This window comes from Phocoena sinus, chromosome 12 (assembly GCF_008692025.1).
Source record: "Phocoena sinus isolate mPhoSin1 chromosome 12, mPhoSin1.pri, whole genome shotgun sequence".
Taxonomy (NCBI): domain Eukaryota; kingdom Metazoa; phylum Chordata; class Mammalia; order Artiodactyla; family Phocoenidae; genus Phocoena; species Phocoena sinus.
The window spans coordinates 72,560,946-72,585,403 of NC_045774.1; the positions used below are offsets into that span (position 1 = coordinate 72,560,946).

Here is a 24,458-nt window from a genome sequence, read left to right on the forward strand (position 1 = left end):
AGCACAATTGTGAAAAAATGAGCATCCTAGTATTATTATGAAAACAGTTTTTACCTCACAGTATTGTTATAAAAATAACTTTAACCTCACAGACCCTTCGAAAGGGTCTCAGATCCTCAGGAGTCCCCAGACCAACCACACTTGGAGAACCACTTCTTTAGATCTGAAAGAACTGTTCACATGTTCTTTGAAAGAGAGAAAACATTTACTAGTTAACAGATTGCATCATTTTCTGTGTGTGTGAACAGAATAACCCTACCACCACCATGTGTTTTGTTCAGTGTCTGAACAAATGCCCTCCTCCACCAACCCCACATTACTTTTTAAGCAACTTTGAGACACGTACAGGAATGGGAATTCTGCGTCAGACTCCACAGAAGGGCATCCCTGCTCAACCACCCACTGTTACCTTAGGCAAGTTACATAAGTTCTCTGAATTTGTTTTCTTGTCCGTGGAAATGAGAAAATTTCTATCTTTGTACTTACTCTTCAATGAGATAATGCATGGAAAATGCTTGGCACAGAGATAGTGCCCAAGAAATACTGCTGTTGTTACTTTTAGAATTACTATGGCTGTTTTTGCTATAGATTTTGTCATTTGTCTATGATTGTAAGAACCCTAAGGGATGGAGAAGATGGAAGTATAAAAAGTAGTCAATAATAGGAATATTCCTTAATAAAGTACAATCACCAGAAGTACTAAACGTGTTTTAAGTTTCATCAACGTAAGTGCCTGTTCCACATATTAATACAGCTCACAATTCAACACAGCTGGAAGATGAGGTATCTGAGCAGGGTACAAACAACATCTACCACCGAGTTCAACTTGTTTCCCTGGAGCCTCTTCCTGGGCACAGTTTCCAGTGTCTAATGACACTTTTTAAGAACATAAATGAAAGATACTGATATGAAAGATGCTTTGGGCCCGTAATAGAATTGTTGCCATTGGCCAAAAGTGTTTCTACTTGGAGATCAAATATCTTTTAAAAAATACACTTAATAGTGATTTTTTTAAAATAGGAGAAATATTTAATGAGTATTTGACAGAGATGGAAGGTAAAAATATCCAGAATGGACATAGAATGTGCAGGTAGCAACATTGAGGACTGGAGTAGGGAGAAAATTTTGAACAGAAACCTACAGCAGCAAGAGACTATAGCCTAGGACAGAACCCAGGCCTGCAGACAGCAGACCACAGGTGAGTAGGACCTAGAAGGGCCCCCTTCCAACAAGGGGAGGGGGAGACAGTCTTCTTTTAGTGATCGTGTTCTCTGCTGTTAACCCACTCTTTAATGCTAAATTCATCTCCAGATACCCAAACAGCCCGTGGTTCATCTCTCTCCTTCAGAGTAGGGAACATCTTTGGGGTAAGTCAACTAATTTTGTAATTAATAATTGTCTTTGTAAAACCTAAACAGAAGGTCAAAACTTACAGCCTGAAGTGACTTACAAATCTGTGCCAAGGAAATTTGGAGTTACTTTTTAAATCACCTGCTATTTAGGATCACATGGCTTTTGGTACTCTATTGAAAACAGGACATGAAGTTGTGACCATGTGCGTAATATTTTAGTTGTGTATTTGGGGCCAGATTTTTTAAACATCTATCTCTTCTCGCAGGGAAAAAAAAAATGGCTTCAAAGCTACACTAAAAGGAACATTTAGTTTAGAACAGAGACAAAGGTGTTCCTATTTGATTGGGTCCAGAACAAAATATAGTTACATAACTGGCTAGTTGGTGATGTGTTAATGGGTTAGTTCACTGTAAAACCACATAATGTTTATAACTTGTTGCTTTCTTTATGTCTAGGTGTTATCAAACTTATTGATAAATATTCTACAAAAATGTTTAACAAACATGTCTAAGAGTGAACTCGTTATCTGTTTACCTCAAGCCTGGATTTTCTGTCTAGGTTGGTGGTCTCACTGTCTACCTAGTCTCCCAAACCAGAAAGTTGGTGTGACATTACACCCTCAGTTCTCCCCTGTATTCAGTGAGCCACTAAGTACACTGAACATTCTGCTCTCGGAATGTCTTACAAGTTGCCCTCTCGTGCCATTTCTGCGGCCACTTTCTTAGGACAGTAGCTGTTTACTGGGCTCTTTGCCTCTAGTCTAATCCCCACCCAAACTCACCCCAATTCAGCCTACATGGTTGGCCAGGTTTCCCTGTCAAAATTCTCATCTGATGACATGACTTTTCCCTGACCTCAAAACCTGCATGTAAAGGTTGAAGTCCAAGCTCTCTAGCATGACATTCAAGTCAAACGTCTATTCAAGGCTAGAAGTCTAGTTTGGAGCCTCATTTCTTGCCATTCCTCGCCACTAGCAGGAGCTAACCTCTCATGGCAGCAACCCCCAACACTGCGTCCTAAGCACACAGGACAGTGTCACACTTCCATACCTTTGCACAGGCTGTTTCATCTCCTGTGGGTGGCCTCCACTCCCCCAAGCTCCCCCCCGATAGGCTGGCAAACTTGAACGCATCCTTCAAAACCCAACTGAGGTATCACCTCCTCTAGGAAGCCTTTCTTTTCATCACATCTGCCCACCCCGATAGAGCTGATGCTTCTCAAATGTGTTCCTTCAGCACCTTGTACTTGCTTCACCTTTTTCACACCATTTTTTAAACATGTGTCTGACTTCCTTACTATATTATGAATTTTTTGAAGAAGGGTAGAATCTAGTACTTAACTCTGTATCCTATGTGCCTAAGATTGGACTCAATAAATGTTCATTGAACTACAGTGATTTGATCTAACCTATAGTGTAAAGCAGATCATGAATTTTAAAAAAAATGATCTCATTTCCAGGAAACAAGTAAAATTGGATTTTGTCCCTGATTGTAAAATGATTGCCTATGTTCAGGAGTTTTGTAAATTTGACTCGTTTCTTACCATCATAAAACAGAATTTGACAATGTTATTGCTAAAATGTGTTTCCGCTTTATAAAAATACTGAAAAGAATACCATCTATGTGTCTGATGGTTTTACCACCACTTTCCTTACCAAAGTACTTAAGATAGTTTACAGGAAAAAATATAAAGATAGGTAAAACTGAGAAAACATTTTATTGGGGAGAAAAAGACAAACATAATTGTGCACAGAAGGAAAGTGTAGGAGCTGGAAGAATTAATTTAGGGAAGATAGGTTTTCATGGTGGTTCCCAAATCAAGCTAAATTATGAACATCATAATTCCTTGGAGAGCTTTATCAAATATAGATTTCTGGGCCTCACTCTTAGGGGCTGCAAGGTAGATCTCAGTGGGGCCCTGGAAACAATCTTTCTAAAATAATTCCCTAGGTCATTCTGATGAGCAACCAACTTTGGAAACCACTGAAATGTCATAAATCTGGTGGACTCACAGGGTGTAGCTCTATTTGAACGTTCTAGATAATTCCAGCAAAAGAGAAAATTTCTGAAGTCTTCAAAATAGGAAAGACACGGAGAGTATTTTGTCTCATCTAGTCTAAAACTTGAGACATGTAGTTCCTAGTCATAAAAAGGTGGTCCCTATGGCATTATGATACATTAGCTTCCACCAAAAACCAAGCTTTCATTTGGCGGCTATGTGCAGGAAAGATGCTGGACCAATGAGTGCCCAGGACATCTGTCCATGGAGCCACATCAGCCACGTACCATCTACAGGAAGTGGCACCACTGCCCATTGGGTGGGTACAATGATGTTGCTTATTTTCCCAGGCCACAAAGAGAGCCTTTTAAAGTAAATGCTCCAAGTACAGTGGCAGAATACTAAATTTGGTTCTGTCTTAGAAATAACACGCTTTTATCTTTCGGCAGTTGCTTGATAAAGTGGTAGTTTTGTTTGGCAGTAGAATCTTGGCACCAAGCCCCCTCTGATTTTTAAAAGAAAAACATAATTAAACGGCACTTTTGTAGGTACTGTAAAGAAAAACTGTTGAAAAGTTTAAAAGGTGCATCTTCTAAGATTGTTAGCTGCAATTTTTTCCAACTGATCAACTTAAAGGAGTTTTGAGGGAAAAAATGAATGTGTCCTCTCAGATCTCTGTACTGTATACTAGTCTGTTCTTTTCTCCTATATGCTGAGATCGATGTTGTTTTGTGATCTGGTATCTGGGTCGGTAGCTGTAGTTTAAATCCTAAGGAACGGAGAATTGCAGTTTTTACTCCTGTCAGTTAAGAGGAGAAGAACGGAACATGCTTAGAACAGAAAGGGACTTCTTCTCATTTTCCAGAAGCCTCAGTCATCTAAGGATTACTCTCGGAAAGCCCCTGGAGGGCTTATCTAGCTGAGAAGAGAGTAGTTCCTTAATAGGCACTTCTTAGAAAAACCTTGTGTTGTTGGCTAAACCCCAGGAAGCTGGAGGTTTAAGAGTAACATAGTCGTGGGAAGGGGAAGCTGACCGTTTCAGAGAACAAGAGTTGCAACACCCCAATCCTCCCAAAACATGCACCAGCACACACTCACCCTCACACTAGTTCTTCAGGGATGATTGATTGGTGATCTCTGCCCTTAGGAACTTCCAATCTTTCTTTCAATTATAGGAGGTAATTTCTATCATTTTATAATACTAATTACAATTATCAGCATATTGTATTTGGTGACCATTTACTTCACTCAGGGCAGTCTACTAGGATTAGACAATTAAAGCTATTGTATTCCACGTCCTGAATTTTCTCCAATACACCAGAGTTGCTGTACCTGTGTGATGTGTTTGCATAAACTGGGTGCAGCTGTATGGCTAATTCTCAACTTTCAATACACTCATTAACAGTCAAAATCACCAATATTTTAATGGTTAAGGATTTGGGGGTATAATAAAACATCTGGGAAAGATTTTTTTCTTGACGTTCGAGATTAGAATTTCATTTGGTACAGAAGCAAGTCGATTCTGTAGACCACTGATGTTTTTCTCTTCTTTTAACAAAGCTTTAAAAATGTATGTTAAGCTTTTTTATGAAAAATGTTCTATAACACCTTACAAAACTCGTACTGACCATAACTAAATTTTATATCAATTATTCAGCCAGCATTGTGAACATAACATACATTGGTAGGCTTTCACAAGCTAGTATGGGTCGCATAGCTACTGCTCCGAAACTCAGCAGCTCTAAACAACTGTAATTTTGTAGTTTTTAATAACTGGTTTTTGTTGTTGTTGTTTTACTAGTTTAGTAGTTTGTCTGCACCTTCTCTCTCAGGCTGTCACTTCTGGGGACTGATCTAGACTTGCCTTGACAGCTGCTTTCAAGTATAGTTTAGGAAATGAGATAACCAAACTTGTTAAGATTATTTCCAGAGTAAAAGTCATTTCATTGTCATCCATTTCGGTTATCAGAGGATAATATCTGGGGCTTAATATTTTTGCTATATTTTGGATACTTGTACTTACCAGCAAAGGAAATTCTGGGTAAATAAGATGATAATCGTATGGTATATTACAAATCACTGATGAAGTTGAATGTAAAATACAGAGATGAGTAAAAAAAAATGAGTAGTCGTTATGCTGAGCAAAAGGCTAAAGGAACTTTCCAAACTCATCTGTATTCACTTGTGTGAACAGTTTCCAGAATTTTGCTCTCATCTGTGCCACGTGTGAGAGTATATACTATACACATTTCAGTATATGAATGCATACACAGAGGATTTCAAAAGCGTAAATGTCAGTTTTACTACTAGTAAAACATTTACAAATATAGATTAAAATGTGATCATATTGTCTCAGTTTGGTAAAACCACACTGGAAGGCAATAATGGATCATATGGTCACAGTGACTGCAATCTGGATTAAAGTAGACATTCTAAGCAGACTACTTGTCCCAGGGCTTGAGAAAAGTGAATGAATTTTAACATGTTATTGGAAATTTTAAAATATTGCTGAAACGAAAGACTTCAGAGGCAAGTTTTGAAGCAGAGATTATCTGATTAAATATTTACATGGCGTGGGGGAAGGGGAAGCTGGGACGAAGTTAGAGAGTAGCATCGACATATATACATTACCAAATGTAAAATGGATGGCTAGTGGGAAGCAGCTGCATAGCACAGGGAGATCAGCTCTATGGTTTATGACGACCTAGAGGGGTGGGATAGGGAGGGTGGGAGGGAGGGGATATGGGGATATATGTATATGTATAGCTGACTCACTTTGTTGTACAACAGAAACTAACACAACGTTGTAAAACAATTATACTCCAATAAAGATGTTTAAAAAAAATATTTACACAGCAGAGCAGGGGATGAGGCATAACTACAGGACCCTGGCACTCCTCAGTTTGAAAGCATTTTCATCAGAAATACCCAAACCAGTAGGGAACATGGCAAATGTCTGATTCCTATGCCATGCTACAATATTCTGATATTAAAATTCTCATTACAAATAAACGTCCCCATTATTTGAACATGTGCTATATACAATATGTGGCTAAGATAATACCTCTAGTATAATATTTTGGAGCCTTATCATGCAGTGCAGAGTAGATAATGCCCTGAAAGAGTAAGCCTCAAGGAATTCTGGGTGTTATTTTAAAGCATGTATTTATCACCTCCTCTGTGTCAGGTATAAGCACTTGAGATAATGATCATGAAAATGTGGAGAAGGAGATTGGTTGGCCTGGGCTTCCATTCATACCCCATTGCCTCGTTCCCCTGCTGACTGCTTTATTTTATGAGTTCCCTGGGCCTGGCCCAAGTTGCAACTTGTGGGTTTAGAATAGACACTTGTTATGGACTGAGTGTTTGGGTCCCCCCAAAATGCCCTACCCCCTATGCAATAGTATTGGGTGATGGGGCCTTAGGGAGGTAATTAGGGTTAGATGAGGTCATGAGGGTGGGGCCCTCATGCTGGGATTAGTGCCCTTGTAAGAAGAGACACCAAAGAGCTTGTTCTCTCTCTCTCTCTCTCTCTCTCTCTCTCTCTGAGAGCACACAAAGAAGAGGTCATGTGCACACAAGCAAGATGGCAGCCACCTACAAGCCAAGATCAGAGGCCTCAGAATGAAACCTACCTTGCCGGACTTCCCAGCCTCCAGAACTGTGAGAAATAATTTTCTGTTGTTTAAGCCACCCAGTCTATGGTATTTTGTTACGGCATCCCAAGCTGATTAAGAATTACCTGGACTGTGGGTAAAGCAAGCTAGCATGGCCACCATGCTCTAGACAGTTTCACTAACTGGATCAAACTGCCAGTTATTAAATACAGAAAGAAGTAGACAGGGGATTGCCCTCCTAGACTTTATTTAGAAAAAAAAAACACCTGAGGGTGATTTTGTTCCCCTTAGTTGAATGGCAAGTCGATAAAGAATTGTGAATCTGCCTATACACTGACCCCATATAATGACAACATGATTTCACCACCAATTAGACCAAATATCCTAAATATCTCTGAACTTTATGATTTGGCCATTGAAGAAAGCTAGAAAAATCAGTTTATTAAAAAGATTGTTTTGAAGCTGAAAAAACAAAAAGGTAATGATTTGTGCACAACTCTGATCTTGGTCATACATATATTTAAATCTTTTTCAAAGTGAATATCTGGGATTTAACTAGAAACATATCAAAAAAGGAAAAATGTCTCTTCTGCCCACACAGTTATTGATTTAAGCAAGAAAAAACATAAATAAAATGAAATGTATTATTTGGGTAAAGAAAAAAACATAATTCTAAGTTTCAGTTGTTTTATAAATAGTTCTTTAAATTCACCCATTGATAAGTCTTTCTAAGCAATAAGTCAGTATCATCCTTTACACACAGTAGACAACATATGTGTGTGTGGGTATATTTGTTCAGCTAAGAGGATTGAAATTAATTTTCTATTTCAAATCCGATAAGCATAACAGAAGAAGTATGTGAAGTAAAACTTTCTGAATAATGTAGTACATTTTGGTGGTCCTAAATAGGTCATATGAGATCCATGATTCTCTTGGGAAAGAGAAGAAAATGAGAGAATCAAACCTCTGTGAATAAAATGAGCTAAAATTTTGTATTTTAGAAAAGTATATTATACAGTGATTTTAAGGAAATCATGTATATTCAGAACTTAACCTTAAGAACCAAACTGTTGACAGTAAGCACCATAAATTCCTCCAAACTGACTCAAACCCAGGACTTACTGTCCAAGAAACTAAGATGAAGAATGCGTGTGTGTTTGCAAGAGTGCAAATGTGCAGAATTCACCTTGGAACATTTTTAGTCGCAGTGATCATATAGATGTTTCCCCAAAAAAGACTTGATCAAAGTTTTTGAGACAATAGCCCTATTCCACTACCACCAGTGATAAAATACTTCCCAGCAAAATGTGCTTAGAATTAAGTAGAATCATTTTTTTAAATAAACAGTTAATACTTGCTAAAACCTTGTATGTAAAACATATATACAAATACAGTAAGAGTGATAGTTGATTTATTTTAAAAATTTTTATTGAATGATTTTTAACAGATTCACATTATAAAAGAATATAACTTGTGCTAAATTTCAGCTATTTTCAACACCATTTACAAAATCACTTTTTAACATCATAATCTAATGTATTCCTTTGCATACTAGTCAAGGGTATAACTTCCCCTTATTACAGAAAATAATAACAAGTAAAATAAATTGGAACTCAGGCAGAATCAATGACTTGGGTGTGTCCCAAGAGAAGAGCGTGTACCCTAGACACTACCAGGAAGAGCAGCCCAGAAATAAGGTCTGCAACTCCTGAATTTTGTAGTGCACTCAATTACAAATCACTAAAACCCTTTAAACATAATGGCCTGAACTAAACCGCTTGTACAGCCATTCAGCAAATATCTGATCATTCAAGAAATATGTATTGAGTGTCTACTGTGTTTTGCCCCAGGGCAGCCACTGGGCTCTGTCTGCTGAGGCTGCCATGATGGCCCCAGTGTGTGCACCGCCTTGGTCCCTAATGAAAACGATCAGAACTTTCTTTTAAAAACTATATTCATAAATTATACTCACTTTGTTAAAGGGACATATCCAAAATCGCTAATCAGAGAATTCACCAAAATAATGTCTGTGGCCCTATTAAGAAAAGCGAACTTTGTCAAGGGGAAGAAAGGCTTTCTCTTAAAAAAGACGATAGAATTCCTTGTCTCAAACTGTAACACCTCATTCGTAGGAGACCGTGTAGCTGTATAAAATGATGTGGCTTTCAACACCTGATCATTTATTAACTTTGGAACTGTCTTCCTACGCATACTTGAAAAGTCCATATTCTGAATACTAGTTAAATAAAAACTTGAGATCTTAAAATGTCTCAGTTTCCCTGTTTTTAAATTAGATTTATTTCATAGAACAAAGTAGTTCTCCCTTAAATAATAACACTTCAGTTGGTATTTTTTTAAAGCAGTAAAACTGTTAATAGTTTTGTTTATAAAGATTGCTGTTCATTGTAATTCTTAAAAAAAAAAAAAAGAGGGCTTCCCTGGTGGCACAGTGGTTGGGGGTCTGCCTGCCGAGGCAGGGGACATGGGTTCGTGCCCCGGCCCGGGAGGATCCCACGTGCCGCGGAGCGGCTGGGCCCGTGAGCCATGGCCGCTGAGCCTGCATGTCCGGAGCCTGTGCTCCGCAACGGGAGAGGCCACAACAGTGAGAGGCCTGCGTACTGCAAAACAAAAAAACCTAAAGTTTCTCAGACCCAGTGGAAAACACAATATAAACATGGAGGGCATGAGCTGAATGGGTCTACCTCAGAGTAGTACAAACTGTGTTGTAACTGTCTCAAACTTGATTCTAGTCGTCCACCTCCGTATATGCAGTTTCACATTGAATACGCAACCAGCACCCTATTGGCCTCTTCTTAGAGTAGGACCCTGAGAGTTAGTCCATTGAGAAATCATATTATTTATGATACCAGCTTGAAATTTTAAAGAGTGTCTAATCTTTAACAAGGCAGAAAGAAACAAAACTTTTCCCACCAATGAAACTTATCACCATGTAAAGAAGAATATATACTTGGCATTGAAGTGTCCATCTAATTGTAGGATGCGTACCAACACCTTTTAAAAATGTATGAAAAGCTCCTAATTTTGAAAAAATAAACATGTTGAAATACTATGGATAGGGTTCAAGTCCAAGCAAAACCTATGAAGTGACCTTTACTAGAGTAATCAGAACCAGTTTTCTCTGCGATGTAGGTCATCCACAGCCTCGTTTCAGGGATCCGTTAGCCGTAGGTGCAACTGGCATCATCCCCGTGCATCCAGAGGCAGATCTGGGCGTACTTGAGGGGCGTGATGCGCACGGCCACGTTGTAGTCCTTCTGAACCCCGTTTATGTCCACCCACTGGTGGCCGGAATAGACCGCAATGATTTTGCGTTTCCATCTCTTTTTGTCCGGATCTTTCAGACGCAGATAGACCCCAGAGCCAATGGAGCCCGACTCGGCATCGCAGTATTGATAGAGAAGATCATTGGATTCCTCGGACACGCTGCAAAACCGGTAGACTAACTGATCCGCCCTGTCGTGATCAAATCCTGAGAAGTGGATCATTCCGCCGGGCAGCTTCTTGACAGTGGGACTGATGCCCAGCTCCATGTATTTCTTTTTGTGAGCACGCTTCAGCTCCAGAAGGGCGTAGTCATAATCCAAGGCTGCATCTCCCCTCCCTCCTCTAGCCCAGCCTTTGGGGATGTGGATGTTCTTGACCCGGGTCCACTGGAAGGAGGGCATCCCGTCAGCGGCTCTCTGACCCCGAGCAGATTCCTTTCTCCTTCTCCCAGCCTTGGCGCTCTCCTTCAGCTTCTCTCTGCTACCCTCTCTTCCAGCACCACCCCTTGCTTCCCTCCTGTTCCTCCTAGAACCTCTGTGCTTCTTGCCACTACCTTTATTTCTCATCTTCAACAACCCTACCCTTAGCTTTTTGCTACCTTTGATGTAGTCGTTTCCGTCGTGGACACAATGGGCAGCTGTTAGGACGTGGTTGGGGGAGATGAGGATACCACTGCAGCCCGTGGAGAGCTTCACGGCCGTATTGAAAGGGAAATTGGTTAAGAATCTCTTGTCCAAGATGCTGAACCTGCTGTCAGTGCCGTACACCTGTCTCTTTCTCCTCACAGGTGCTCCCTGGGCAGTGAGATTTTGATGTGGCTCAGGGACCCAACCTTGAACTTTCACTCTGGTCAAGGTTCGGGTGCCGTTCTCAAAGACAGTCTCATATGAGAGAGAGTCTTCCAGGTCAGAAAGTTTGGGAGCCGGGAGTTCTTTCTGGCATTCGATGCCACACGTTTGATTTAACACCATCTTAGCATCTGCTTCAAAGGTGGGGCTGGTGAGATGGAAGGTCCTTTCACTGACAAGCCGGGGTATTTTTCTCAAGTGCCACATAAAATCCCGTTCCATTTCAGATCCATCGATGAGAGTCCACCCAAGGGTGGAAAGTATCAACCAAAATAGCGTTTCCATTTTGTTCTTCTATGTTGTCCTTTAAAGTAGAAAGAGAGGCTTTATAATGGTTTCTTTTAAAATATGTTACTTATCATTCATTTAGGTCTTGGGTCCTAAACGTAGCTTCACCACAAATAGGAGCCCATATTCTCACTGTACTTAGATTTTACTGAGATTAGATAAACACCCTACTAAGTAGGCTCATACAGACATCCAAAATCAGTAAATTGTTTTCACTCAGACTGCCCTCCACCAGCCCTAATCCCCGTGCATCCTACTCCCATCTGCCATCTCCCCCTCTTTCTCCCCTCTTTCAACCCAACACATGGGAGAATAAGAAGGGGTGGCAAACTGCGGTCCTCTGTTGCATAAGCCACACCATCTTCCTTCCAAGGTGTCCTACAACCTTATCTCCAAATGATTTAGAAATAAAGATAACAGCAGATGTCCGGCCCTTTCCCTGAACTCAGCTTCTTAATAAAAGCAGGGATCATAAATTCCTCATCTCTAGAATGTAAATGGCTAGCACAGAGCTCAAAAAAAGCACTCACTGGAATACAATGAATTTCCCTTAATCACGGCTTGCAGACCAAGCTGATTGATGGTGCAATTAAAATCATAGGATAATATTCTAAAATATTCAGTAGAGATTTTAGAAGTAAATAAATGGGCTCCTCTGCTATTGACCTGCTTTGATTTTCACAAGCAGAACCCCTAATCGTAAAAAGAAAATACACAGCACAGGCCCTTTTATCCGAAAATAAGCAAAATGTACCCTGTACTTTTTTAAAACAAAGTTGTGCTTGGAACTACCACCTAAGCAAAGCACCACGCAAAAATACTTTATAGTGGCATTTTACTTTATGTTAAAATTGTAAGAATTTATGGAGCAAAGGCGATGGTTATGAATTTGCTACTTGGGGGAACATGATCATGATGAAATATAGTCCCTTTCATCCTGGGTCTCTCATCTGAAAACTGTTTAAATTGTATAATACCTCTTCTATTGTTTACATCTTCTTGCCTTCATTTCCTGCTTCTCTAGGTTCACTGGTATGTAAATCTGTTCCTAGAACTGACTTTCGTCAGTTGTTGCTTGGTGAGAGAGGGGGAGTAGTACTCTTTGGAGCAGCAGTTTGGAAATTTGTAAGCTATGTTCCAAGTTGTTTTTAACTAATAGTTAAAATACCCAGGCTTAGCACGTGATTTGCACTGTGTATAAAGCGGAGGCAGTTCAAGGTTAGATTATTCCTACAGTACCTTCACTCTCAAGGCTTTCTCATAAGCTTTCTTTGCTTATCAAAGAAAAGAAAGCTAATAAAGAATGTCAGGAATGGCCCACAAAGCAGGGTACACCCATAAGATCCTGGGAGCTGGCAGGAAAAGCCGAAGTTGTGTCTGATTCAGAGCCGAACATGGGCATCTCTTGATACAACAGAGTTCATTTTGCCATATACAAGTACAGAATTTTATTAACAAACTAATAACATCCTTTTGATAAAACAAAAACATATACTACATTAACCTCTTTGTTAAACATGATCTATTCATCAAAACACGACAATTAATTTGAATGATCATACATTGGAACGTGTTAAGCAAGTTTAGAATAATCTTTACCGTGACTTGCATCAGCAAAATTACGTAGAAGTTTTGCAATTTCCATTTTTTTCTGTTTGCTCCCAGTTGAATGCTAAGTAATGGTGATTCTGGTTAATATTAGTATTGTTTGCTGAATAGCTTGTACTTCATTTTGGAGACAGGGCATTCTTCTGTAGACTGATGGATATTGTCCAAAAAATCAGTAAACAATATACTTGAGAAAAAAATCCACACTCATGTCACAATATTTTCTAATCATTACCATGGCAAATTTGACTTTACGCAAAGCAGTAATTATATCAGTAATGATTTTGTTGAACCACTTAGTATTTTCTTTTGTTGCCTTTTATGCAATTTTCATAATGAGTATTTCATCCATTTTATTTAATTGGATTGGAATGACAAAGGCTAACAACTCAGTAACTCTACTGAGACCTTGAAATTGTATGTTTAACTGGGTGGTTCCCAAGATGAAAAGTTATGTCTTTCCAAAAAAAAAAAAAACTAAAATCATAGTTATTTGCTGCCTCTTAGTTTATCAACAGGCCATAATACATGATTTAAAAAAGATGCATACATATCTTTTTATCTACTTGATTCTTAGCAAAATTTCAACCAAGGGAGTTTTTTGATGTGGGAAACAAAAGTTTTAAAAATTGATTTTTTTATCTAGCTCTATGTGATAACAGCTGTTCATTATGTACTTAATATATGATTACAGCAAAGACTGAGAATCAGCCAATTACCCACATTAAAAAATACACAGGATCACCTTGTACATTTTAACACTTGGTAATAATGATCTGTGCAGTAATAAGTGTGTCAAAGGCATTCCTAGGCAAAAGAGAGAACATCAAAATCTTGGTGTTGTGGTATTGCTTCCACAGTTAGGTTTCGTTTTTCGGATTTGGGTTTTTTTTTTTCCAGTGTTGTTTAATTTAGTCTTGCAAATTTTTAGCTAGTTAGGATTTAGATAGGTAGAATGCAAATATTAAATTATAACAGACCAGATGGTATTTTGCTATACAAATAATTGACCTAGAATATGAATCTTAAATTTAGAAGTTCCTTTATTCTTTACCAAATAAAACATGTGCCCTGTGCATTAATTCTGTAGTCAGACTTTTAAGAAAGTCCCATGTAATGGTTAGTTTTATGTGTCAACTTGACTGGGCCACAGGGTGCCCAGATATTTGGTCAGATATTATTCTGGGTGTGTCTGGGAGGGTGTCTCTGGATGATATTAACATTCGAATTGGTAGATAGAGTAAAGCAGATTGCTCTCCCTAATGTGGGTGGGCCTCATCCAATCAGCTGAAGACCTACATAGAACAAAAAGGCCGACCCTCCTGTGAGTAATGGGGAACTCCTTCTGCCTGACTGCTTTGAGCAGGGAAATTGGTTTTTCTCCTGCCTTTGGATTCAAAATGAATTTTGAATAAGATTTTGTTTGTTAGTAAGATTTTGTTAGTAAGATTCTGTGCTTGTGAGTGGCAAAATAAACTCTGTCACATCAAGGGATTCCCAGGTTGTAGTCCCCAAACCAGCAGTGTCAGCATCCCCTAGGAACTTGTTAAAAATGCTAATTCTCAGGGCCCAACCCAGACCTACTGTTCAAAACTCTCCAGGAGAGGTGTGGGTTCCCAGCTAGGCATGTTGTACACAGCCCTCCAGGCAATTCTGATACTCAGTACGGTTTCAGAACCACTTCAGCAGCCAAGGTCCTGGTGTAGCAGCTTAAGCCCCTCCCAGAAGGTAGACTTTCCAGGGATGATTGCTTAACCAGGTTTCAAAGGACCTCTGCTTCATCTCTGTGTACAAAATAAATTCATTCTAAACTTTGCTCTTTTACTATGTTAGCAACTGTTAATATTGAATGGTTCCTCCTTTAATAGAAAAAAAACCCATACTTTTACATAAGTGATTTAATAATACTTCCGAAAAGATTCAAATTCAATAGGCTTGTGTGTAACGCCTCTGATGCTACAGATGATGCAGGAGTGTTAGTTGGCCAGCCCTATCTGGTGCCCTTTGAGGGACTCAGCTGCAATGGAGCACAGGAATAAAAGCCATGCCCACATTTATCCTTGGGCACGGGAAGGGCAGAGCCTCGTCATATGACCTCAGAATCACAGTAATAAAGGACATGGATTTAGTAAGCCTGTCTAATTCGGCCTATAATTTCAAACTGAGCAAATGTCTCAGGACACTTCCTTTTGGGAAATCTAAGTTTGCCTTGTGGTAAAACGTCAATGTAACGTAAATGATAGCTCTTGCTGATAGAGCAAGCCATGGTTCAGTGGATACATCTATAGACTCCTGTCATCCAAAAAGCACTAACTAAAGAGACACGGTCCCAGCTGGTGGAGCAGTTATAGTATTTTGAAAGCTTTAATGTGCCATGTCTTCCCTCATTCTCCTCCTTTTTCCTGTCTTCCATTATAATTGTGACCTTCCCTGTCACTTTCCAGATGGCTTGGATTTGGGGCTTCAGATTCCAATTTTGGTTAATAAAAGTGAGGTTGCAGTCATGGCTCTCACCACGAGTCAATGTACACATAGTTAATTATGGGTTGGACCATGGAGACGAACGGAAGGGAAGAGAATTAGGGAGGAAGCAAGAATACCAGGATTTATAGATGAATTCTTACTGATGAAGCAGACATCAGTCCACATTTCTACCTGGTCTGTACGATTAACAGAAATGACCACCCGTAACTACAAGAGATAACTTACTATTGCTTTTGTTTGGTTGCTTGCTTATACTTTCTTAGAAATGTAAAAGCTGATAGTATTTAGAATATTTGGGTATCTCTACCAGCACAGTGGTTACAAGGGCAGACCAAGGAGTAAGAAGACTTGGGTTAAGTCTCATCTTTACCACTTACTAGGCAACTGAATATGGGCAGTTTATTAAGTTCAATTAAGTTTCCATTTCCTCATCTGCAAAGTGAAGATAAGAGTAATCTCAACTTCATAATGTAATTGTGAGAATTAAATAAGTTGATATATGCAGAGAATTACCACTGAGCCCAGAGCATAGACACAATCAATAATAAGCTCTTTTATAGTTATTATTCTGCCTTAATGGGTGAATTAATATCACTTTAAAACAATTCATCATATAAGGCAAAGTTATAGCACTTTTAGTTTTCTAGAAAGTCAGTTTTACACTCAAATATTTTTATTTCAGGATAGTTCCTGACACACTCTCAAACTCCGTTTTTCTTTGTTTTGTTTTTTGTTCAAGGACAGCTTCACTTTAGAGACTTCTCAAATGAATGTTTTCCTAATTACTCATTTCTATGAATATCTGTGGCTTTGTAATATGTTTTTCTCATTGCTATTAAACTTCAGTGTGATTAAACATTACCCAGCCATAGAACACTTGAATTGCATTTCCCATGTCTTATTTTTAGCCTGGATCTACCCTAAGAATTCTGGAACTGCAACAGGCCCTCAGCCTAAAAAGAAACAGTCAGTGTCAGAATAATTACTCTAAGGGAGCGATTTACAGTGAAAGAAAAACCTAACTTTTTGAGTGAGTCTTCTAGAGTGTATAGAATTTTACCATGGCATGACATAATTACATTCTCAGGCTCAGTTTCTCTTTTGTTTTTTGGTTTGTTACCCTTTAAAGTTTATATTTTAACCCATGTCAGGCAGACGAAAGAAAGATTAGATGACCTTGCTATATTAAACGTTTTGAATGAACTATTTTTCTTGTAAATGAACATGAGCTGATTTACCATCCAGAATCTGCACCAGGTGATAGAGTCACACTTACCTGGGCCATTCTTTTCACCTGGTCCCTTGTAATGGACAGTGAAGTAGTTGCCCAAGTTCATGTGTATAGTATGCTGCCTTGGAACATAATTTTGCATTACTCTGTCAGACACTTTCTGAGGGGCTGATATGGGTCAGGGACCACTCAGATCAATGACCTCATAGGGCCAACACCAACTTCTACCTTAATGTATATTAGGACCCAGAAATGACTGCATAACCACTTTTGACAACTTGCCTGTCCTTTATTTAGCCATTCAAGATCCCAGCCACTCACCCCTCCCAGCATCACTGCCTGCATTTACACATGTGCACAAATGTGAAAACATGTTCCAGCTATCTCCCTCCTCCGCCAGTTTCATCCTCCACCTGCTCGGTCAAGACTGACACACAACAGGTAGACATTGCGGTCCGGACAAGATACTCTCTTTATCTGCAGAGAGAAGTGCTGGCTTAGGCAAAAGGCCAGGGCAGGAAAGGAGGAGCATTACTAGTGAGAGCAGACAGGTGGGAAGTGAGCATTAAACGGGTCAGGTTTTAGAGAACACTTGTCGAACTTTGAGTCACTTTCGCAAATTGGGAGCAGATGCAGAGGAGAAGTGGTTGGGAGTCCGCCTGCTGATGCAGGGGACCAGGGTTCGTGCGCTGGTCCGGGAGGGTCCCACATGCCGCAGAGCGGCTGGGCCCGTGAGCCATGGCCTGCAGAGCCTGAGCGTCCGGAGCCTGTGCTCCACAACGGGAGAGGCCACAACAGTGAGAGGCCCGCGTACAGCAAAAAAAAAAAAAAAAAAAAAAAAAAAAAAAACAGCTAGAAATGAAGAAGGCATGTGGAGAGCCGAGATAGGCTGAAAGCTAGGCTTCTGCACCAGTCAGCCAAGTTGTGAATGCAAAGAAGTTCTTGAAGGAAAGTAAAAGAGCTACTCCAGTGAACACACAAATGATAAGAAAGCAAAGGAGCCTTATTACTGATAATGGAGAAGGTTTTAATGGTCTGGATAGAAGATCAAACCAGCCACATATTCTTTAGGCCAAAGCCTAATTCAGAGCAAGGCCCTAACTCACTTCAATTCTCTGAAGGCTGAGAGAAGTGAGGAAGCTGCAGAAGAAAAATCTGAAGCCAGCAGAGGCTGGTCCATGAGGTTTAAGGAAAGAAGCCATCTTCATAACTTAAAAGTGCCAGGTGACACAGCAAGTGCTGATGTAGAAGCTGCAGCAAGTTCTCCAGAAGGTCTAGCTAAGAGAATTCATGACGGTGGCTACATTAAACAACAGATTTCCGATGTAGATAAAACAGCCTTCTATTGGAAGAAGACGCTATTGGACTTTCACAACTAGAAAGAAGTCAGTGCCTGGCTTCAGAGCTTCAAAAGACAGGCTGACCCTCTTGTTAGGTGCTAATGCAGCTGGTGACTTGAAGCCGAAGCTAATACTCATTTACCATCCTGAAAATTCTATAGCCCTTAAGAATTATGCTAAATCTACTCTGCCTGTGCTCTAGCGATGGAACAACAAAACCTGGATGACAGCACATTTCTTTACAACATAGTTTACTGACTATTTCAAGTCCACTGTCGAGACCTACTGCTCAGAAAAAGATTCCTTTCAAAATCTGACTGCTCACTGATTTTGAATTTTGAGAACTGTAATTTATATTTTCTTTTTATTTATTTTTATTTATGTATTTATTTTTGGCTCGTGGGCTTAGTTGACCCGCCACATGTGGGATCTTAGTTCCTCAACCGAGGATCTAACCTGCGTCCCCTGCATTGGAAGGCGGATTCTTAACCACTGGACCGCCAGGGAAGTCCCTATATTTTCTTTGGTAATACACAAATTTTTTTTTTTTTAATAAATTTATTTATTTATTTTATTTTTGGCTGCCTTGGGTCTTCATTGCTGCACGTGGGCTTTCTCTAGTTGCGGCAAGCAGGGGCTACTCTTCGTTGCAGTGCACAGGCTTCTCGTTGCAGTGGCCTCTCTTGTTGTGGAGCACAGGCTCTAGGAGCACAGGCTTCAGGAGTTGTGGCTCATGGGCTTAGTTGCTCTGCAGCACGTGGGATCTTCCCGGACCAGGGCTCGAACCCATGTCCCTTGCATTGGTAGGCGGATTCTTAACCACTGCGCCACCAGGGAAGCCCTACACAAATGTTTTGAGATGAACTGATTCTAAGTAACTGAATCTAATTAAAATGGACTCTTAACCCAGAAAAAAACATCTTACTGCTCACTGACAATGCACCTGGTCACCCAAGAGCTCTGAGGGAGATCTGCCATGAGATTCATGTTGTTTTCATGCCTGCTGACACAACATCTGTTCTGCAGTCCATGGATCAGGAGTCATTTTGACTTTCAAGTCTTATTATTTAAGAAATACATTTCGTAAAGCTACAGCTGCCACAGATAGTAATTCTTCTGATGGATCTGGGCAAAGTTAGTTGAAAATTTTTGGAAAGAAGACACTATCGTAGATGCCATTAAGAACATGCATGAGTCACAGAGGTCAAAATATTAACATTAACGTGAGTTTGGAAGAAGTTGATTCTCATGGATGACTTTGAGGGGTTCAGGACTTCAGTAGAGGAAGTAACTGCAGGTGTCATGGAAACAGCGTGAGAACTAGAAATAGAGGTGGAGCCTGAAGATGTGACTGAATTACTGCAGTTTCATGATAACACTATAACAGACGAGGAGTTGCTTCTTATGGGTGAGCAAAGAACGTAGTTTCTTGAGATGCAGTCTACTCCTGGGGAAGATGCTGTGAAGATTGTTGAAATGACAACAAAGGATTTAGAGTGTAACATAAACTTAGTTGATAAAGCAGCTCAGGAAAGAAGTTCTGTGGGGGAAATGCTATCAAACAGCATTGCATGCTACAGAGAAATCGTTCATAAAGGAAGAGTCCATCGATGCAGCAAACTTCAGTAGTGTCTTAATATCAAGAAACTGCCACGGCTGCCCCACTCTTCAGCAGCCACTGCCCTGCTCAGTCAGCAGCCATCAACCTCAAGGCAAGACCCTCCACCAGCAAAACGGTTATCACTTGCAGAAGCTCAGATGATGGTTAGCATGTTTTAGCAACGAAGTGTGTGTTCAATTGTTGTATACGTTGTTTTTTAGACATAATGCTATTGCACAGTTAGCAGACTACAGTAACTTTTATATGCACTGGGAACCCCCCCAAAATCACGTGACGCTTTGCTGCAATAGTCACTTTATTGCAGTGGTCTGGAAATGAAGCCATAGTATTTCCAAGTTATGCCTGTAACACATCCTAATGTGTCATATGTGACTATGTTCCTGACTTGGTAAAAGAGACTTTGCAAACGTGATTTAGTTAAGGATTGTGTGATGAGGAGATTAGCTCGGGTTACCCAGGTGAGCCCAATGTAATCACAGGGGTCCTTCTGAGAAGGAGGCGGGAGGGTCAAGAACGAGAAGGATCTGTGAAGATGGAGGCAGAGGTCAGCGTCAGGCAGGACCACAAGCTACAAAATGCGGGTGGCCTCTAGACCCTGAAAAGGTAAGGAGACATTCTCTGCTGGAACTTGCAGGGGAGAAGGCAACCCTGCTGACCCTCTCTGGACTTCTGGCCTCCAGAATTATAGGATACTGGGTTAAGTCACGAAGGTTTTGGTAATTTGTTACAGCAGCAATAGCAATATACTTAGAAGGGTAAAAACCTAGTTCTTAAAACGGCCTGCCCTGGTTGTTTGGAAAGAAAGAAGTAGTGGGGAGTGATATAAGGGGGGAAAGAACGTTTGGTTCAGAGACTTACATAAATGAAAATGTTCGTTTTCAGGAAAATTATACAGACACACAACTTTAGAGCTAAAATCAGAAGATCGTGATAAAACATTCCTGTAGCATGCAGCAGTATTGCTAGGGAGAATCAAGAACTGGAACAGGATAGATACATTCGTTTATTCGACAAATTCAGTGCAGTGCTGTGCATCACTTCATAAGCCTCTTTCCCTGCTTATGAAACTCTGTGATAAGTCCTCCTTAGCCATCGAGTTGGACTAGAACATTTCTAAGATCTCTTTTAGCTCTAAAGTCCTAGATTAAATCACAAATGAAAAAAACACAAGTTAACTTACTCATCGCTGAGCCTCAAGCCGCTTCGATCCCTAGCCCCCGGTGAGGGGAGGGGTGGGGGGAGGCGGGTAGGAACTTGCCTGCTATCCCTATTTCTACCACTAGATGGCGAAGCTAGCCTGGTGATGCCCAATCTAAGGTCCCACACTTAAGATGGTTTACGTTCCTTGAGGTACAAAATCGAATTTATTTTAAAAGCATGTAGGATTCAGGGGAGGGATAGAAGTCTAACTGGCTAACAGTATACTAGATGGTTATCACATAGAACTGATCACATTTAGAAAACCCACCTCCAGGCCACAGAGCCCAACCGGATGAGCTGAGGGCTGATAATGCTGTCTACAGCCAGACGTCTGGCAGGTGGTTTCGCAAAACCATTGTGGTGCCAGCACACTTCCACTATGACCTCGGGCGCTGCTAAACAGTCCCCCAAATGTGCTGCAGTTCATTTCAACAGGAAGAAAAATCTTCAGCCTGTCAAATATTTCCCATGTCTATCAACTACTTAATAATTCACTTCCAAAGGGTAAGCTCTCCACTGATTCTGTGCTGAAAATAAATGGCAAGGAAGTTCATTGACAATGTGCCAATTGCTATTCAAAATATCATACCATAGCACTATCTTCAAGTTTAGTTTCAGGAATGAGACAGAGTAATGTCTGCTGGAAAAGTTTCGCAGTAGTGGAGGGAAAGGAAGATGGTAAAGTTACACAGTTGATTACTTTACAGTAACCCACAACTTCTGTTTCTCATCATAATAAAAAAATAAAACTTCCCTTTGTTTTTTAAGCTATTTTTCCAGGACCTGTATATTTCAATCTGGGCAATGGATATGCTGTGTGTAAATCAAATTTGGGGTGAATGGCACTGAGGGAGCCCCAAGGGAACCCTCTGCTGGCTCTCTCATCCACTGACATAGGAAATGCACAGCGTATGGCTCCTGACTTATGTTTTATCTTGCAAGTTGGCCTTTGAAAGTGAAGAATATCTGGAACTGTATTAGGTTTGCTACTCTTCAGGCTTTAAAGCATCTTATGATGACTGTGTTTCTAGCTAAGCAAACATCTGTTAAAGCTTGTGAAGCTTTTGAAAGAATATTAGTTAAGCAAAGTCATAAAATAATAACATTCATACTTAACTTTGCTGTTTCCAATCTCTCATCTCAGATTTCTCATGTGCAAAGTTAACCCAGGCGAAGTAGCTTCAGCCTCCAAAATTCTGAGTCTGATCCCGCTGTTAAAATGCAATGTGCTTGCCTTGGATAGTTGAGCATTGGGCAGAGAAAGGTAAGTAATGAACTCAGCAGGGGAAATTAACTCACATTAGCAATTGATTACTTTAACATAATATGCACATTCTATGTGCCAAGCACGAGGCTAAACAATCTCACGTTTGAAAACACGGAAAAGATTCTTAAAAGTGTGCAGGTTTCCAAGCTGTCTGGAGGAGAAACAGGAAGAGTATCCACATCCGACCTCTTCTCACGTTAAAGGAGCTCTTCTAGTTATGTCCTAATAAACATAAAATTCCATACGATGCTCACACACTACTTTCAAGCCTAGATGTCTTATTTGGCTGGAATTTTAACCTTCTCTCTTCTAAATTATATGCCAGATCCTAAGCATAATTCTCCAAGCAGCAACATATGACTTTTATAACTCTCTGTGGAGACAAATGCACTTGGGATAAAATGAGAATTTCAGAAGTGAGAAGAGTTAATAGAAGGGAGAAAAAACACCTAGACAGGATATGCAGCTCCTTTCGAATCAATGACAGTGTAAAAAGGTCAGAGGAATCAGGCAGGAAGTGTTTCTACAACTTTTCAAAAACTTTTATGATAGGGCTTCCCTGGCGGTGCAGTGGTTGAGAGTCCGCCTCCCGATGCAGGGGACACGGGTTCGTGACCCGGTCCGGGAGGATCCCACATGCCGCGGAGGGGCTGGGCCCGTGAGCCATGGACGCTGAGCCTGCGCGTCCGGAGCCTGTGCTCCGCAACGGGAGAGAGGCCCGCGTACCGCAAAACAAAAACAAAAACAAAAACTTTTATGATAGAAAATTTCCAAAGTAGAGAGAAAGCTAGAAAGTAGAAAATCACAACCCCACATGCCCGTCATCCCGCGGCAACAATTACCAATATTTTGACAATCTTGTCTCACTCAGTTGTCTTCCCCCACCTTTTTTTTCCCCTAGAGTATTTTAAAGCAAGTCCAAGACTTTTCAATTTCATTTCATCTTCTCGCTTAAAAACTGTTTTGCGCTGCTCCTTTTGCTGACCTGTGCAGCCAGGTTGATGAGACAGCGAGAGATTCCTAGCTTTCATAGTAACTCTGCCAAAGAGGCTTTCAAGGAGACGAGGCTTTCCAGGAACGCGTTTTACACCTTTTTTTAATGGCATCTGTTAATAATCATAAAAATAAAGAGGGTCCCCTCTGGTAGTGCTTAAGTAGAAAGAATTCCATTTATATTCCAATGCAAACAATTTTACTGTTGATATTAAACGGTGCAGAGGCCGACACAAAGAATTGCCTATTTGGAAGAGTAGCTTCTTTGATGACTTAAAACTGCTAAGTTTGATCCCTATCTTTAGAGCCCTTCAAAGAAGCTCTCCCCGGGTGGGTCCTGCCTTTCTCGGGGGAAACTTACAGGTTCTAGGGTCTCGCCCTGTCCGGGGGCGGGGGGGGGGGGGGTCTCCATCTTTACCTGCGAAGGTTACTCGGTCCCGGGGGCGCTGCCCTGCTCGAATCAAAGTGCCCCCGAGGCAGTCACCGACGCTGGCGAGGCAGGAGGGCAGGGGTGCAGCTGCCTCGAGCCTCGGGACAAGCCGGAGTCAGAGCCTGGGCGCCCGGCCACCGCCCGCCTGCGTCGCCGGGAGCTCGCGGCTGAGACTGCGGGGAGGCTGGAGGCGAGCTGAGCGCAGCGTCGTGGAGGTGGGAGGGGAAAGGGGGCGGGGACCGGGGCGGCCGCGGGAGGGAGGGGGTGTCGGAGGAGAAGGGAGAGGAGGAGGGGGTCAGGCGGGGAGGAGGAGGGGGGATCTGGGGAGGGTTTACAAGGAGGTGCGGGGCGGACCGGGCAGCCTCTCACCCCAGCGCCTCTGCCCCCAGCATTAGGAAAAATTCATGAGTGGGTTCACAAGAGATGTCTGTCCCTGTGCTAGCGTGCATCCCTTAAATAAGGTTAAGAAGATACTCCCAAGTGTGTGCTTGGATGGATTGGGGAGGGGTGTTCGGGACTGCTTCTTTGAGTCCCAATCCCCCGGCTCTTAGACCCCAGCGCCTACAAGAACCAGGGGCGTTTCCCCAACCCCATCGCAAGCCTGTCTCCGCCCGGGACGCGCTCTCCACAAGGCAAATCCTGCGTCTCAGGCTCCTGCAGGCGCCCACATCCAAACTGAGGACCTGCGACCTGCCTTGGGCTGGGATCTGGGTCACCCTGTAAGCATCCCATGCGGCCTCCAGGGGGAGCGCGTCAGTTTCTGTCTGTCCTGAGGCTAGTAGGCTTTCTCTACTTTGGACGAGCCTCCTTTAAGATGTTTGCCCACCTCAGACCCACCAAAATTCTAAGCACATCCTTTCTTACTCTCTTCATTCTCCTCTTTAGGAGAGGTGCT

General features: G+C 41.3%; 1 protein-coding gene across 1 annotated transcript; it reads right to left on the reverse strand.

Moving 5' to 3' along the window:
* Positions 1-9,805: 9,805 nt before the first annotated feature.
* Positions 9,806-23,740, reverse strand: PRSS35 (serine protease 35). Its single transcript, XM_032650581.1, has 2 exons — positions 23,552-23,740; positions 9,806-11,405 (listed from the first exon to the last, which is right to left on the reverse strand). Exon 2 carries the CDS (start codon positions 11,384-11,386, stop codon positions 10,148-10,150), a length of 1,239 nt encoding a protein of 412 aa, XP_032506472.1. The 5' UTR covers positions 11,387-11,405; positions 23,552-23,740; the 3' UTR covers positions 9,806-10,147.
* Between the last annotated feature and the right edge of the window lie 718 nt (positions 23,741-24,458).